The following is a 15,000-nucleotide window of genomic DNA, read 5'->3' as shown; positions in this document are numbered from 1 at the left end:
AACGAAAACCATTCAATACAAGTATCTCTGTTATATACCCCTTTTGTTTTTGATAACCACTTTTTTTTGTTTTCTTTAGTATACTCTCTATGCTTCCTATAGATATATGTTTTTTTGTATAACGTTTCTGCATTTTGATGTTGAATATGTAAAACAAAAGAAAAAAAAAAAAGAGAGAGAGAGAGAGAGAGAGAGAGAGAGAGAGAATTATATACCTATGCATTTATATCTGATTCGATATTCGGTGATTTATGTTACTTGCAGCATACTTAACCTTTTTTTTTTTTTTTGAGTTGATAAGTCTTCCTTCCCACAATGTGGTATCAAAGCTAGCTTTCTTCAACGTGAAACCACCTTCCCCTTGTCCCCAATCATCCCCTCCTCGCCCCCCACCCCCCACTCCTGCCACCCACCCACCCCCACCCCCAACTCCCCTGTCCCCCCCACACAATCCTCGTCCCCACTCCTCGTCTGTTCGTTTTTGAGTTCTTTGTGTGTGTGTGTGTGTGTGTGTGTGTGTCTCGCTCGGAAGTATGGTAAGGGACAAAGAAAAATGAGATGAAAGGGAAAGGATCCTGGAGACAGTAGAAGACACAAGAGAGAGACAGGAGATGACCAGAGGGCAGACAGGGACTGGGATGGGGGCCAGAAGACAACAGGACAGGGAAGGGGGCAGAAGACAACAGGACAGGGAAGGGGGCAGAAGACAACAGGACAGGGAAGGGGGCAGAAGACAACAGGACAGAGAAGGGACAGAAGACAACAGGACAGGGAAGGGGCAGAAGACAACAGGACGGAGAAGGGACAGAAGACACGGGACCAGAAGACATACAAGACAGGGAAGGGCGAGAAGACAGCCAGGACAGGGAATGGACAGAAGACAACAGGACAGGGAAGGGGCAGAAGACAACAGACAGGGAAGGACAGAAGACAACCAGGGCACAAGGACAACAGAAGAGCAACAGGACAGAAGACAACAGGACAGGGAAGGGGCAGAAGACAACAGGACAGGGAAGGGACAGAAGACAACAGGACAGGGACAGAAGACAACAGGACACAAGACAACAGGACAGAGAAGGGACACAAGACAACGGGACACAAGACGAAGGGACACAAGACAACGGGACACAAGACGAAGGGACACAAGACAACGGGACACAAGACAACGGGGTACAAGACAACAGGACAGAGAAGGGACACAAGACAACGGGACAGAAGACAACAGGACAGGGAAGGGACAGAAGACGACAGGACAGAAGACAACAGGACAGGGAAGGGGCAGAAGACGACAGGACAGGGAAGGGGCAGAAGACGACAGGACAGATCTCAGATGTGTGCAGATCTGCTTAGTGCCTGAACCCCCTTCGTGTATACGCAAACAGTAGATTAAATATGCACGTTAAACATCCTGTAATCCATGTCAGCGTTCGGTAGGTTATGGAAACAAGAATATGCCCAACATGCACTCCCCCGAAAATGGAGTATGGCTGCCTACATGGCGGGGTAAAAATTGTCGTACACGTAAAAACCCACTCGTGTACATGCGAGTGAACGTGAGAGTTGTAGCTCGCGAACGGAGAAGAAGAGACAATTCGCCAAAATCACACACACACACACACACACACACACACACACACACACACACACTCGCACAAGATCCAGCATATGATCCAAATACATTGTGGAAAAGATTGAAACAGCTAAAAACAATGGAAACGCATCAAAACACACAATCCCTGTCAGTTAAAAGACGGATTACCCACTTACATGAACTTATTTGAAACAAAGTTGGTATGGATGATGAAAACCAAAATACCAGTGATAATGGGATGAAAAACGGTTTTAACAACATGGATTGTGACACTAGTTTAGATAATGATATATATGACATAGAAGTAATAAAAGCGTGCCAAAAATTGAAGAACAACAAATCACCAGGCACAGACGGCATCGGAAATGAGATAATTACAGCTGTCTTACTAGAGTTACTTCCCACAACCAAAACAGTACTTAATTACGTTCTAAAAACTGGATGTTATCCGGATTTGTGGAAAAATGGGATATCTGTCCCAATTCATAAAGAGGGCGATAAATCAAACCCAAATAACTACAGAGGAATAACTATTAATTGTTCTTTAAGCAATTTACTGTGTCTAATCCTCAACAGCACATCAAATGATTATTTAGAATCAAACAATTTACTTGCAAAAGAACATGCTGCATTTAGTAACGGTTTTAGGACTACGGACTATATTTTTATGTTAAAAAAATAGTTGATTACACAAAATAAAATCGAAAGAACAGATTATACGCATGTTTCGTAGACTTCAAAAAAGCTTTTGATAGCATTTCACACACAGGCATGTTCACAAAACTATATAAAAATAAAAAATTTAAAAAAATAAAAAGGTATACGAGGTTGGTGCTTCAATTTGATAAAAAAAAAAAAAAAAAAAGTATGCACCCGTAATGAAAATAGATTCTCCCTTTCAATCTATGTTCGAAGAGGAGTACTACAGGGAAATACACTGAGCTCCACATTATTTAATGAATTTATAAATGATATTGTTGATTGGCTCACATGTACCGATTCGCCAACAGTTAGTCATTCTCAAAACAAAATTATCTCTTGTCTTTTATATACTGGTGACACAGTATTACTTTTCAAAATCTAAACATGGCCTATCAGTTACATTTATATTGTAAACAATGGAGTATTGAAATCAATAGAGGTAAAACAAAAGTTGTCATATTTTCGAGATCAGAACCACGAGCTCAAATATTTTTTTTAGAATGTGGAACAGAAGTTATAGAAACAACTGAACAATGTAATTACCTGGGAATAATATTCTATATATCAGGCATTTTTTTTAAAAGGCTACGGAACATCTGGCAAAAAAAAAGATAATAAAGCTTCTCATATTATCAAAAGATCTTTCAAGAATGAGAACATATACATATAATATCAAAATTATTTGATAGTCTTGTTTCACCATTACTAACGTTTGGAGCATAAATATGGTTCTCAACTTGGGAAAAAGTGGATGATACTTTTACCTTTGACAGACTATATAACCATTGTCTCATGAACAAATTTCCTCATGAGCATGTTCATTTAATTTTTTTAAACAAATATTGGGAGTCCATAAAAAAGCCACAAATATAGCAATACTTGGTGAAATAGGTAAATACCCCCTAAGTTAAAAAGTGATTTGTCAAATAATAAAATATTGGTTTCACATAACACAGGCACGAGAAAATTCGAAAATCAAAATTGTGTATGACGACATGCTTTCAGAGGAAACTAAACGGCGAACATGGATTAATTTCGTTGAAATTATATTACAGAATCTTGGTTTAAGGCACGTTTGGAATAATCAGTCAACATTCAATATTCATAGACTTAGCCACGTTATAATGAATAAACTAGAATAGGGATATGTTTTATTCTGGAAGAGAAACAAATATGAAAATAAATCTAAACTACTATTTCATAATAAAATTACTCGTGAATACAGAACCGAACCTTATTTTCTTGAAGGATATCTTAATTATAATCAAAAACAATCATTGTGCAAATTAAGAATATCCTGTTATGATTTAGCAATAGTAAAAAGGCAAATATTTCAACATCCCAAACAATAGAGGATGAATATCATTTCTTAGATGACTCCGATTATACAAAAAAGTTAGGAAAGAATTCATAAAAAAACCCTTACAAATATCATTAAGCCCAGTCAGCTAATACTGGAAGACAAACTTGTGGGACTGTTTTGGAAATTTGTCAGTAACTGCTGCCAAAAACGCTATAGCGTGCAGGATTGATTCAGACTCCTGTTTAATATTTGTCTATTTTGTTTTGCTTTTTTGTGTGTGGTTTCATGTAACTTTGCATGTGTGTCTTGTAAACCTTGTTCAGGTTTAATTGACATTAAAACTGATTCTGATTCTGATTGATGGCTTGATGTAAAAAAGCAATTGTTGCTTATTCAATTTACCATCATGAAATAAAATCTTGACTTGACTTGACTTGACTTACACACACACACACTGTGCGAGAAGAAAACTGCCAAGTGTTGGGGTGGGTGCTATCTCCAATCCACCCCTAACTGTCACAAGCAGGTAGATCTTGATCTCTGGTCTGTAGTGAAATGTCTCCGTCGCTGTCCACTGTATGGTTATGCGCGTTTGCTTCTGTTTCTCTTTTGCCGCAACAGCATAGCAAACTGGACCTGGAAACGGAAAAAAGACATATATTATCCTCATCATGTCAGTGAAGGGCTGTTGGTCACCTCTCTGAGATCAGATTTGAGTCTACAAGTCAAGATGTCAGTCACCATTCTAGAATGTACGTGGCCTTCTTCTTGTTCCTTGTGTGACTGCGCACGCAAGCTCACACATAATAATCATGCACACACATACACACACACATACACTCACACGCAAGCACGCACACACACACACACACACACACACACACAGTCTCTCTCTCTCTCTCTCTCTCTCTCTCTCTCAGACACACAAACGCGCTCTCTCTCACATACATACACACACACACACACACACACACACGCATGCGCGCACGCGCGCGCGCGCACACACACACACACACACACACATACACACACACACACACAGATAGTCAGTGAATTGTTGGATCCCTGTTACGTAGTTCTATTGGAATGTTCCCATGAGGTGACTTTGCTACCAGTACTATTGCACTGACAGCACAAAAGTACCAACGTTAACTCACTCGGGGCGGCTAGTCTTTTCCCGTTCGTCCCACGACAGAGACCCCACCTAATGTCCAGTGAGTGTCTGTATGACCCAGCCTTTCATAAAAGCTTTTGTCGTAAAAGAAGCATCTCCATCCTCACTGACTCCATGTCCACACTCCAGGCCCTTGACTCTCCTGATCCTGGTCCACTGATCCAGTCCCTTAAAGCCTCCCTCACAACCCTTACCCAAACAGCCCCAACGACCCTCCAGTGGGTGCCTGCACATGTAGGCCTCCCAGGCAACGAGCGTGCAGACCACCTTGCTAAGGAAGGAAGCCAGCTCACACAGCCAACCATTCTTGCCACGAATGAGGAAGCAAAAACTCTCCTCCGCAGCAGATTCCGAAGAGGCTGGGTCACCCTGAACGGAGGCTACCAGGCACACCAGGATCCCATCAGGACACTGGAGAGAAGACACCAGACTACCATCTACCGCCTTCGCACAGGACACTGCGGCCTCCGAGCACACCTGAAGAGGATTGGAGTGGCAGCCACATCCCTATGTGATTGCGGCCAGGCTGACCAGACCCCATCCCATATTCTCCAAGACTGCCCCCTGTATGAGAAGATGCGGCAGCAGTCCTGGCCTGGGGGTGCTGACCTCAACACCAAGCTCTGGGGGACGGCAGCCGATCTTCACCGGACGTCCGAGTTTGTGGCATCCCTCGGACTTCGACCCTGACTGCGTACCTGTCGAACGCAAAGGAAGGAAGGAAGGTCGTAAAAGAAACTGCGGTGCTCTTTGTCTTCATCCACCTCTTCAGGGTGAGAACCTTCCGCTTGTGGCATGTTAATGAGCAGTGGTGAAACGCAGTCATCGTCGCCTTTTCTGTCGTGCGTACGGAGAGAGTTAACCTTTTCAGCACCCGTGAATGACAACACGAATGTTCCAACGTTAACCTATTCGACACAGGGATGAAAGAACGATAATAATGATGAGGAACAACGACATCTCACATAGGTAGACGGTAGGCGGAAAGAAACACAGAGAAACGTCCTCACACACGCAGATGATAGGCACAAAGGAACACAAGAGAAACTTCCTCGCACAGTTGGAAGAAAGACACAGCAGCAGCAGCAGCAGCGATACTGCAATACTCTAACTATATATATATAATTATATACCTCAGTTCTCCAGTCGTTCCCTTACTCATTCATTCATTGAAACACTCACCAGCCCCGTCTACAATGAGTGAATTAATGAATTCCTTCTTTCCTTCCTTCCTTCCTTCCTTCCTTCACTTATTTATTGACCCAACTCACCAGCCCCGTCCGCTGTCGACGTCCTTCAGGTGTTGCGGCAAGGGACGCCCGGCCGTCTCCGGCAGCAGGAAGGCCAGGGTGGCGGCGCCCACGGAGAGACCGCCAAAGATGAGCATGGGTAGCACGGGCAGCAGGGAGCCCGTCTCCAGGATGAGCGGGGCCAGGATGCCCCCGATACGGGCCGACATGGACGACACGCCCATCCCGATGTTCCTGTGGAGAACAGTTCGAAGTGTATCAGCACATCAGCTACGTCGGCATGACCAACAGCAAAGTGAGACCTGTGTAATGATCATTATCGCCCATCCCGACGTTTCTGTCAGGACGGGAGAAGTCAGTATAACCCAGCACACTTAGCTGAGTCCTTGAGTGCATGCTTATATATCTGTGTACCTATCAGAGTGGAATTTTCAACAGAATTTTTGCCAGGGGACAACACTCTCGTTGCCATAGGTTCCTTTTTCCAGTGCGCCAAGTGCGTGCTGCACACAGGACCTCCTCGGTTATCATCTCATCCGAGTGACTAGACGCTCAGTTTGATGTTCCAGTCAAACTTGGGAGAAAGGGCGAGAGCGGGATTCAAGCCCCCTACACTCTCACAGACTCTCTGTATTGGCAGCTGAGCGTCTTAACCATTCTGCCACCTTCCTTCGTAAATGCTGACAGAAATATCGCGTTGGACGATAATGATCATAATATAGCTCTCACTTTGCTGTCGGTCATACCAACAACGTAGTTTGTACACTGAACTGACGGGCGCAGTAGCCGAGTGGTTAAAGCGTTGGACTTTCAATCTGAGGGCCCCGGATTCGAATATCGGTAACGGCGCCTGGTGGGTAAAGGGTGGAGATTTTTCCGATCTCGCAGGTCAACATATGTGCAGACCCACTAGTGCCTGAACCCCATTCGCGTGTATACGCACGCAGAAGATCAAATACGCACGTTAAAGATCCTGTAATCCATGTCAGCGTTCAGTTGGTTATGGAAACAAAAATATACCCAGCATGCACACGCCTGAAAACAGAGTATGGCTGCCTACATGGTGGGGTAAAAACGGTCATACACGTAAAAGCCCACTCATGTCCATACAAGTGAACTGGGGAGTTGTAGCCCAAGTACAAAGGAGAAGAAGAAAAAGATAATCATTTTCATCATCAACGTCGTTATCATCATCACCATATCATCATTATCAGAAGCCAGGAACGATTTGTTTTCATGATGATGAGACTATGATGCTACTGCTGCTGGTGACACTGCTGATCTGATGATGATCCTGATCATACTGGTGGTGGTGGTGGTGGTGATGATGATGATGATGATAATGGTGACAATGTTGATGGTGAAGATGATGGTGATGATGATGGTGGTGGTGGTGGTGATGGTGACAGTGATGGTAATGGTAATGACGACGATGATGATAACCATGATGTGATGGTGGTGATGGTGATAATAAATATGGTGGTGGTGGTGGTGGTGATGATGATGACGATGGTGATGATGAAGATGATGGTGATGATGGTGATAATGATGGTGGTGGTGGTGGTCACAATGATAATGGTGGTTGTGGTGACGATGAAGACAACGATTATGATGATGATGATAATGATGATGGTGACGACGATGACGATGATTATGATGATGATGGTCGTGGTGATGATGATGGTGATGATGGATGGTGTGATGAGGAGGAGGAGGAGGAGGAAGAGGAGGAGGAGGAGAAGGAGGTGGACAAGAAAGATGATGAGGTCCTATGAGGATGACAAACCTGATGACAGTGGGGAAGACCTCAGCAGTGACCAGGTAGATGATGCTGTAAGAAGCCGTGATGCCAAACTTTCCGACCATGGCCAGCACCACTGTCAGCGTCGTCAGGGCTGCAGCACAGCACAGCACAGCTCAGTGGACGTGTCATCAATATTTATCAGTATCTGCCCTGTTGTCTTCTGCTCCCCCCCACCCCCCATCCGCCACCCCCCTGTCCTGTTGTCTTCTGTCCTCCCTCTCTGTCCTGTTGTCTTCTGTCCCTTCCCTGTCCTGTTGTCTTCTGTCCCTTCTGTCCTGTTGTCTTCTGTCCCTTCCCTGTCCTGTTGTCTTCTGTCCTGTTGTCTTCTGTCCTGTTGTCTTCTGTCCCTTCCCTGTCCTGTTGTCTTCTGTCCTGTTGTCTTCTGTCCTGTTGTCTTCTGTCCCTTCCCTGTCCTGTTGTCTTCTGTCCTGTTGTCTTCTGTCCCTTCCCTGTCCTGTTGTCTTCTGTCCTATTGTCTTCTGTCCCTTCCCTGTCCTGTTGTCTTCTGTCCTGTTGTCTTCTGTCCCTTCCCTGTCCTGTTGTCTTCTGTCCTGTTGTCTTCTGTCCCTTCCCTGTCCTGTTGTCTTCTGTCCTGTTGTCTTCTTCCCCTTCCCTGTCCTGTTGTCTTCTGTCCTGTTGTCTTCTGTCCTATTGTCTTCTGTCCCTTCCCTGTCCTGTTGTCTTCTGTCCTGTTGTCTTCTGTCCCTTCCCTGTCCTGTTGTCTTCTGTCCTGTTGTCTTCTGTCCTGTTGTCTTCTGTCCCTTCCCTGTCCTGTTGTCTTCTGTCCTGTTGTCTTCTGTCCCTTCCCTGTCCTGTTGTCTTCTGTCCTATTGTCTTCTGTCCCTTCCCTGTCCTGTTGTCTTCTGTCCTGTTGTCTTCTGTCCCTTCCCTGTCCTGTTGTCTTCTGTCCTGTTGTCTTCTTCCCCTTCCCTGTCCTGTTGTCTTCTGTCCTGTTGTCTTCTTCCCCTTCCCTGTCCTGTTGTCTTCTGTCCTGTTGTCTTCTGTCCTATTGTCTTCTGTCCCTTCCCTGTCCTGTTGTCTTCTGTCCTGTTGTCTTCTGTCCCTTCCCTGTCCTGTTGTCTTCTGTCCTGTTGTCTTCTTCCCCTTCCCTGTCCTGTTGTCTTCTGTCCTGTTGTCTTCTTCCCCTTCCCTGTCCTGTTGTCTTCTGTCCTGTTGTCTTCTGTCCTATTGTCTTCTGTCCCTTCCCTGTCCTGTTGTCTTCTGTCCTGTTGTCTTCTTCCCCTTCCCTGTCCTGTTGTCTTCTGTCCTGTTGTCTTCTTCCCCTTCCCTGTCCTGTTGTCTTCTGTCCTGTTGTCTTCTTCCCCTTCCCTGTCCTGTTGTCTTCTGTCCTGTTGTCTTCTTCCCCTTCCCTGTCCTGTTGTCTTCTGTCCTGTTGTCTTCTGTCCTATTGTCTTCTGTCCCTTCCCTGTCCTGTTGTCTTCTGTCCTGTTGTCTTCTTCCCCTTCCCTGTCCTGTTGTCTTCTGTCCTGTTGTCTTCTTCCCCTTCCCTGTCCTGTTGTCTTCTGTCCTGTTGTCTTCTTCCCCTTCCCTGTCCTGTTGTCTTCTGTCCTGTTGTCTTCTGTCCTATTGTCTTCTGTCCTGTTGTCTTCTGTCCCTTCCCTGTCCTGTTGTCTTCTGTCCTGTTGTCTTCTCCCCCTTCCCTGTCCTGTTGTCTTCTGTCCTGTTGTCTTCTTCCCCTTCCCTGTCCTGTTGTCTTCTGTCCTGTTGTCTTCTACCCCTTCCCTGTCCTGCTGTCTTGTGTCCTGTTGTCTTCTACCCCTTCCCTGTCCTGTTGTCTTGTGTCCTGTTGTCTTGTGTCCTATTGTCTTCTGTCCCTTCCCTGTCCTGTTGTCTTCTGTCCTGTTGTCTTCTGTCCAGTTGTCTTCTGTCCTGTTGTCTTCTGTCCCGTTGTCTTCTGTCCTGTTGTCTTCTGTCCCGTTGTCTTCTGTCCCGTTGTCTTCTGTCCTGTTGTCTTCTGTCCCGTTGTCTTCTGTCCCGTTGTCTTCTCTCCTGTTGTCTTCTGTCCCGTTGTCTTCTGTCCTGTTGTCTTCTCTCCTGTTGTCTTCTCTCCTGTTGTCTTCTGTCCCGTTGTCTTCTGTCCCGTTGTCTTCTCTCCTGTTGTCTTCTGCCCTGTTATCTTCTGTCCCTTCCCTTTCATGTTGTCTGCTGCTCCCTCCCTGTCCTATTGTCAGAGCTGCAGCAAAGCACAGCACAGTGGAGGTGTCATCGTTATTATCAGTATCATTGCTGTTCTTCCTGCTGGTGTTAACATTCGTTCGTTTATTTATTTATAGTCTGTTCATCTAAGATGATGATATTAGACTGAATCAGTCAGTGGTAACATTCTTCTTCTTCTTCTTCGGAATCTTTTATTCGTATTCTTTTTGTTGACTTCTCTCCCGCTTTCAACACAATACAACTTCATCTTCTTGCCCTCAAACTGTTGAGCTTCGATGCTGATCCTAAGCTGATACTTTGGATAGTTAGCTTTCTTCTCAATAGAATTCAGTCCGTCCCTTTTCAATCTGTCCATATTTCTCAAAACTTTACTTCTACTGGCGCATCTCAAGGCACGGTGCTGTCCCCTGTCATATATGCACTATACACGAATGACTGCGGAGGCAAGGAGAAAACTCCTGTCATAAAAGATTCTGATCACTCAGCAATTGAAAATCTGTCCAACTCTGATACTATTCACTTTAGAAAAATTAGAAAGTATTGTTCCTGGTGTGAGGAACACTAACCAGATCTGAACGTTTTGAAAACAAAAAAAAATGTTAATGAATTTTCGAAAAAGACATCTTGCCTGTAGCTAAACTTGACACAGATGGTCAAACAGTGGAGAAAGTCAATGAATATAGACAATAAGCTGGCTTTTGACACGAAAGTTGATTCTATTTATAAGAAATGCCAATGCTAGAATATTTTGCTTGCAGAAACAAAGAAGGATTGGTATCAATTCTTTTTTTTTTCTTTTTTTAAATTCCCCATCTCTCACCCATCCATTCCACAAATCCTACATTCATTCAACAACATCTTTTTGCTGTGGTCGCTATACAGGGTTACCTGCAAATAGACAGAAAAAGAGAAATGAAAAGTGTCATGGAAACACGCAAAAGACAATAGTGGCAATGACATGATATTGTAAAGCGCATAGAGCTTCAAGAATATGCGCTATAGTAAGACACCTTAATAAATAAATAAATAAATAAATAAATAAAAGAATATTTCTTGAGACAATACGGACATGATAAATTATGTGACGGATGTCTTCACAGTCTAGCTCAAACAATGTATTACTGATGATTTTTTAATTATTTTATTTTATTTTATTTTTAGCCTCTATTATTTTTTTTTACAACTATGCAGCTCTTTTTTTTTTCAACACAGTGAGTCGTATTTATATATTCTGAACAAGCAAGGCAATATAAGGCTTAACAATACAAAAATGTAGGCTATAAAATACATAATCTGCGAAACGAAGAATGACAACTTGCACAGCTCAACGTGAGCACGTGAAAACGGAGAGTTACGGCCTGATGAGACACACAACCCTGACACGAATACCTTGACGTTCACAAAGAGACATGTGTGAACAGAACTCACTTAAAATTGTCGCCATTTTGTTTGCGACGCGCCTTGCTTCAAGACGCACATTATGTGGATCAGTAAAAGCAAAACGACTTGAATACACATTGGTCTTTTGACTAACTTCTACAGGTAAGGAAAACTTGTGTTCTCTCTCCGATTCTTACGTAGTTATTTGTTATTATCGTTACAGTTTTCCCCCCTTTTTTCTTTCTTTGTTTTTCTTTTTTTTTTAAATACTTTTTTATTTGTGCTCTGCACGTGGCTTTCTTCATTGACCAGGGGGAAAATCATACTAATAATGATAATAATATTGATGATAGCAAAGCGAAATATTCAAATGGAAAAGAACACATTGTGTGATAAAGAAAAAGGAGATAGGAATAGTCCCATTCATGCTTCTTTTGTGTGTAGGTTTTCTGATGATGGACATTTGTTGCGTGCTTTAATGTTAATGTTCTGCATGTACATATGTATGTCTGGGTTTCTTTATGCATTGGTGTGCCTTGCATGTGACAGTTTCACCCAATTCTTTCTCAAAAGATAATGATGATGATGATGATTATGATAATGATGATGATGATAACAACAACAGCAACAATGATAATAATAATAAAATTAGTAGTAGTAGTAGTAGTAGTAGTAGGTACTCAGAGGAGGAGGAGGAGCTGGAGAGGAATGATAATGATTGATTATGAATCAATTCCAGTACTCTTCAAAGCACCTGATGCAATTTCTCTTTGTTAGGTTATTAATAGAGTTAATGTCATCGCATTTTGTGTGTGTGTGTGTGTGTTTGATATTTGATATTGAAAAAAAACAAGAGTTGGGGGGCGGGAGGGGGGGGGGGCAGTACTGGGGGGTCAGGAGGGGTGGAGTTGGAGGCATGAAAAGGTTCATAAACCAGTGACAATTATGGACAATTGTTATCACAAAACGTTGCGACGGACGAAATTGCTGTGTGGTTAAAGTGTTGATATTCAATCTGAGGGTCCCGGGTTCGAATCTCGGTAAAAGCCTGGTGGCTAAAGGGTGGAGATTTTTCCAATCTCCCAGGTTAACATATGTGCAGACCTATTAGTGCCTGAACCCCATTCGTATAATATACGAGTGAACGTGGGAGTTGCAACCCACGAACGAAGAAGAAGAAGAAGATAAAAAATAGCCATCGCTGATCTTCTCACCTGATGACGTCTTGGGCAGCAGCCCGCTGAGGATGCAGGCCAGGCCCCCGACGTACATGCTGACGATGAGGGGGGTCCGCCTCCCCACCCGGTTCAGCAGCAGGATGCACAGCGCGTAGGCCGGGATCTCCACGGCGCCGGCCACCATGAAGTTCAGGTAGGGGGAGCCCGCCAGGTTGGTCGTGTTGAGGGACAGCCCGTAGTACACCAGGGCGTTCACCAGCCTGCAGTGTGTGTGTGGACAGTGGAGGGTCGGGTTCAATCGAACTAACTTTTTTTTTTTTTAATCACACGTTCAAGGAAAACGCAATGCTGCCAGCAATAAACGCTACAATGTTCACCACAACAAGCTGAAGCGACAGGCGCAACAGCCGAGTGATTAAAGCGTTGGACTTTCTTCTTCTTCTTCTGCGTTCATTCGTATGCACACGAGTGGGCTTTTACGTGTATGACCGTTTTTACCCCACCATGTAGGGGGTGTGCATGCTGGGTATGTTCTTGTTTCCATAACCCACCGAACGCTGACATGGATTACAGGATCTTTAACGTGCGTAAATCTATCTTCTGCTTGCATATACACACGAAGGGGGTTCAGGCACTAGCAGGTCTGCACATATGTTGACCTGGGAGATCGTAAAAATCTCCACCCTTTACCCACCAGGCGCCGTCACCGTGATTCGAACCCGGGACCCTCATATTGACAGTCCAACGCTTTAACCACTCGGCTATTGCGCCCGTCACGCGTTGGACTTTAGATCTGACCGAGGGTCCCGGGTTCCAATCCCTGCCATGGCACCTGGTGGGTAAAAAAGTGGATGTTTTTTTTCCCGATCTCCCCGGTCAAAAGATGTGCAGACCTGCTAGTGCCCGATCCCGTTCGTGTGTATACACGCATGCAGACGATCAATTACGCACGTTAAAGATCCTGTAATCAATATCAGCGTTCGGTGGGTTGTGGAAACAGAAACATACCCGGCATCCATCCCACCCCAACCCCTCGAAAACGGAGTATGGCTGCCTACATGGCGGGGGTAAGAACGGCCATGCACGAAAAAGTCCAGCCGTGTGTACGAGTGAACGTGGGAGTCACAGCCTACGAACGGAGAAGAAAGAAGCTGAAGCTGGAAAAGTGTGTTAAGTGGACATTGTGTTGTCAGCGTGAGATCTCTGGTGTGAAACAACCAGAATCCCACCCCCCACCCCCAGACATTAGATATCACATTAATTGTACATTATAAGTGAAAGATAAAAATTAATGTCCATACTGTAAACACACACACACACACACACACACACACACACACACACACACGTTCACGGTAAAAATCATGGCGTGTGGGGGGAACGACAAATGAAAAAGGCACGTAAGTGCACCAGAACAAATACATTTTCTCACTTATTGTTTAACCAGCTTGGTTGCTGATGACGAGTAAGCTTGTCAGTGAAGGTCTGTCAGTCACCTCTCTGAGATCAGATTTGAGTCTACGGGTCAAGAAGTCAGTCACCATTCTAGAATGTACGTGGTCTTCTTCTTCTTCCTTGTGTGACTGCACATTACTTTTGAATAGCAGAATCAGTAAAACATCATTGATAAGTTCACAAAAACAAAAAAACAAAAAAAAAAGGCGGCAACTTAATGCACTTCGAACTGATTTCATTTAACCAAGACTCGGCAGACAAGACTCAACGCCTAGCTGTCCACACTGGGCTATACATTCTGGTCAAAAACGGTTGTTGTTTTTTTGGGGTTTTTTTTTCCTTTTTTTTCGGTAGGTGGACCCCACCAGGTACAACGTGGTACACTGGAGCATTCACTTACTACCTCGCGTGTACTGTGGGAACTGGTTGAAACAAAATGTAGTCGCTCAGGGACAGTACAACATTTTTTTAAGGTCCCATAGCCTTTTATTTTATGGCCATTGGATCAGTGTATTCATTCATATCCACAGTGTCTAAGGGCCCGGCATAGGAAGACAGGTCTCAGTCCACTCTCATTACGTCGTTTGTAACCTTATTTGTATTTGTATTTCTTTTTATCACAACAGATTTTTCTGTGTGAACTTCGGGCTGCTCTCCCCAGGAGAGCTCGTCGCTACACTACAGCGCCACCCATTTCTTTTTTGGAATTTTTCTTGCATGCAGTTTTATTTGTTTTTCCTATCGAAGTGGATTTTTCTACAGAATTTTGCCAGGAACAACCCTTTTGTTGCCGTGGGTTCTTTTACGTGCGCTAAGTGCATGTCAGCACACGGGACCTCGGTTTATCGTCTCATCCGAATGACCAGCGTCCAGACTACCACTCAAGGTCTAGTGGAGGGGAAGAAAATATCGGCGGCTGAACCGTGATTCGAACTAGCGCGCTCAGATTCTCTCTATTCCTAGGCGGACGCGTTAACTCTAGGCC

The 15,000-nt window shown here is 44.3% G+C and overlaps 2 protein-coding genes across 2 annotated transcripts in view; one reads left to right on the top strand and one right to left on the bottom strand.

Annotated features, from left to right (window-relative positions):
- The window catches only part of LOC143282728 (organic cation transporter protein-like), a 33,841-nt gene extending 33,231 nt beyond the window's left edge, over positions 1-610 (top strand). The window contains exon 11 of the mRNA XM_076588456.1: positions 1-610. This exon is cut by the window's left edge and continues 851 nt beyond it. The gene's annotated coding sequence lies outside the window, so the exon portion shown is untranslated.
- A 426-nt stretch (positions 611-1,036) lies between these two features.
- Positions 1,037-15,000, bottom strand: part of LOC143282726 (organic cation transporter protein-like) — a 52,775-nt gene continuing 38,811 nt past the window's right edge. The window contains exons 7-10 of the mRNA XM_076588454.1: positions 12,597-12,820; positions 7,807-7,915; positions 6,042-6,254; positions 1,037-4,232 (exon numbers count right to left, since the gene is read on the bottom strand). Of these exons, the coding sequence (XP_076444569.1) occupies positions 4,106-4,232; positions 6,042-6,254; positions 7,807-7,915; positions 12,597-12,820 (673 nt within the window). The 3' untranslated portion in view covers positions 1,037-4,105. The remainder of the gene's footprint in view (positions 4,233-6,041; positions 6,255-7,806; positions 7,916-12,596; positions 12,821-15,000) is intronic.

The sequence above is a fragment of the Babylonia areolata genome, chromosome 6 (genome assembly GCF_041734735.1).
Source record: "Babylonia areolata isolate BAREFJ2019XMU chromosome 6, ASM4173473v1, whole genome shotgun sequence".
NCBI lineage: Eukaryota > Metazoa > Mollusca > Gastropoda > Neogastropoda > Buccinidae > Babylonia > Babylonia areolata.
Note: the sequence above shows the minus strand (reverse complement) of the source record. Positions and strands in the feature narration are given on the sequence as shown.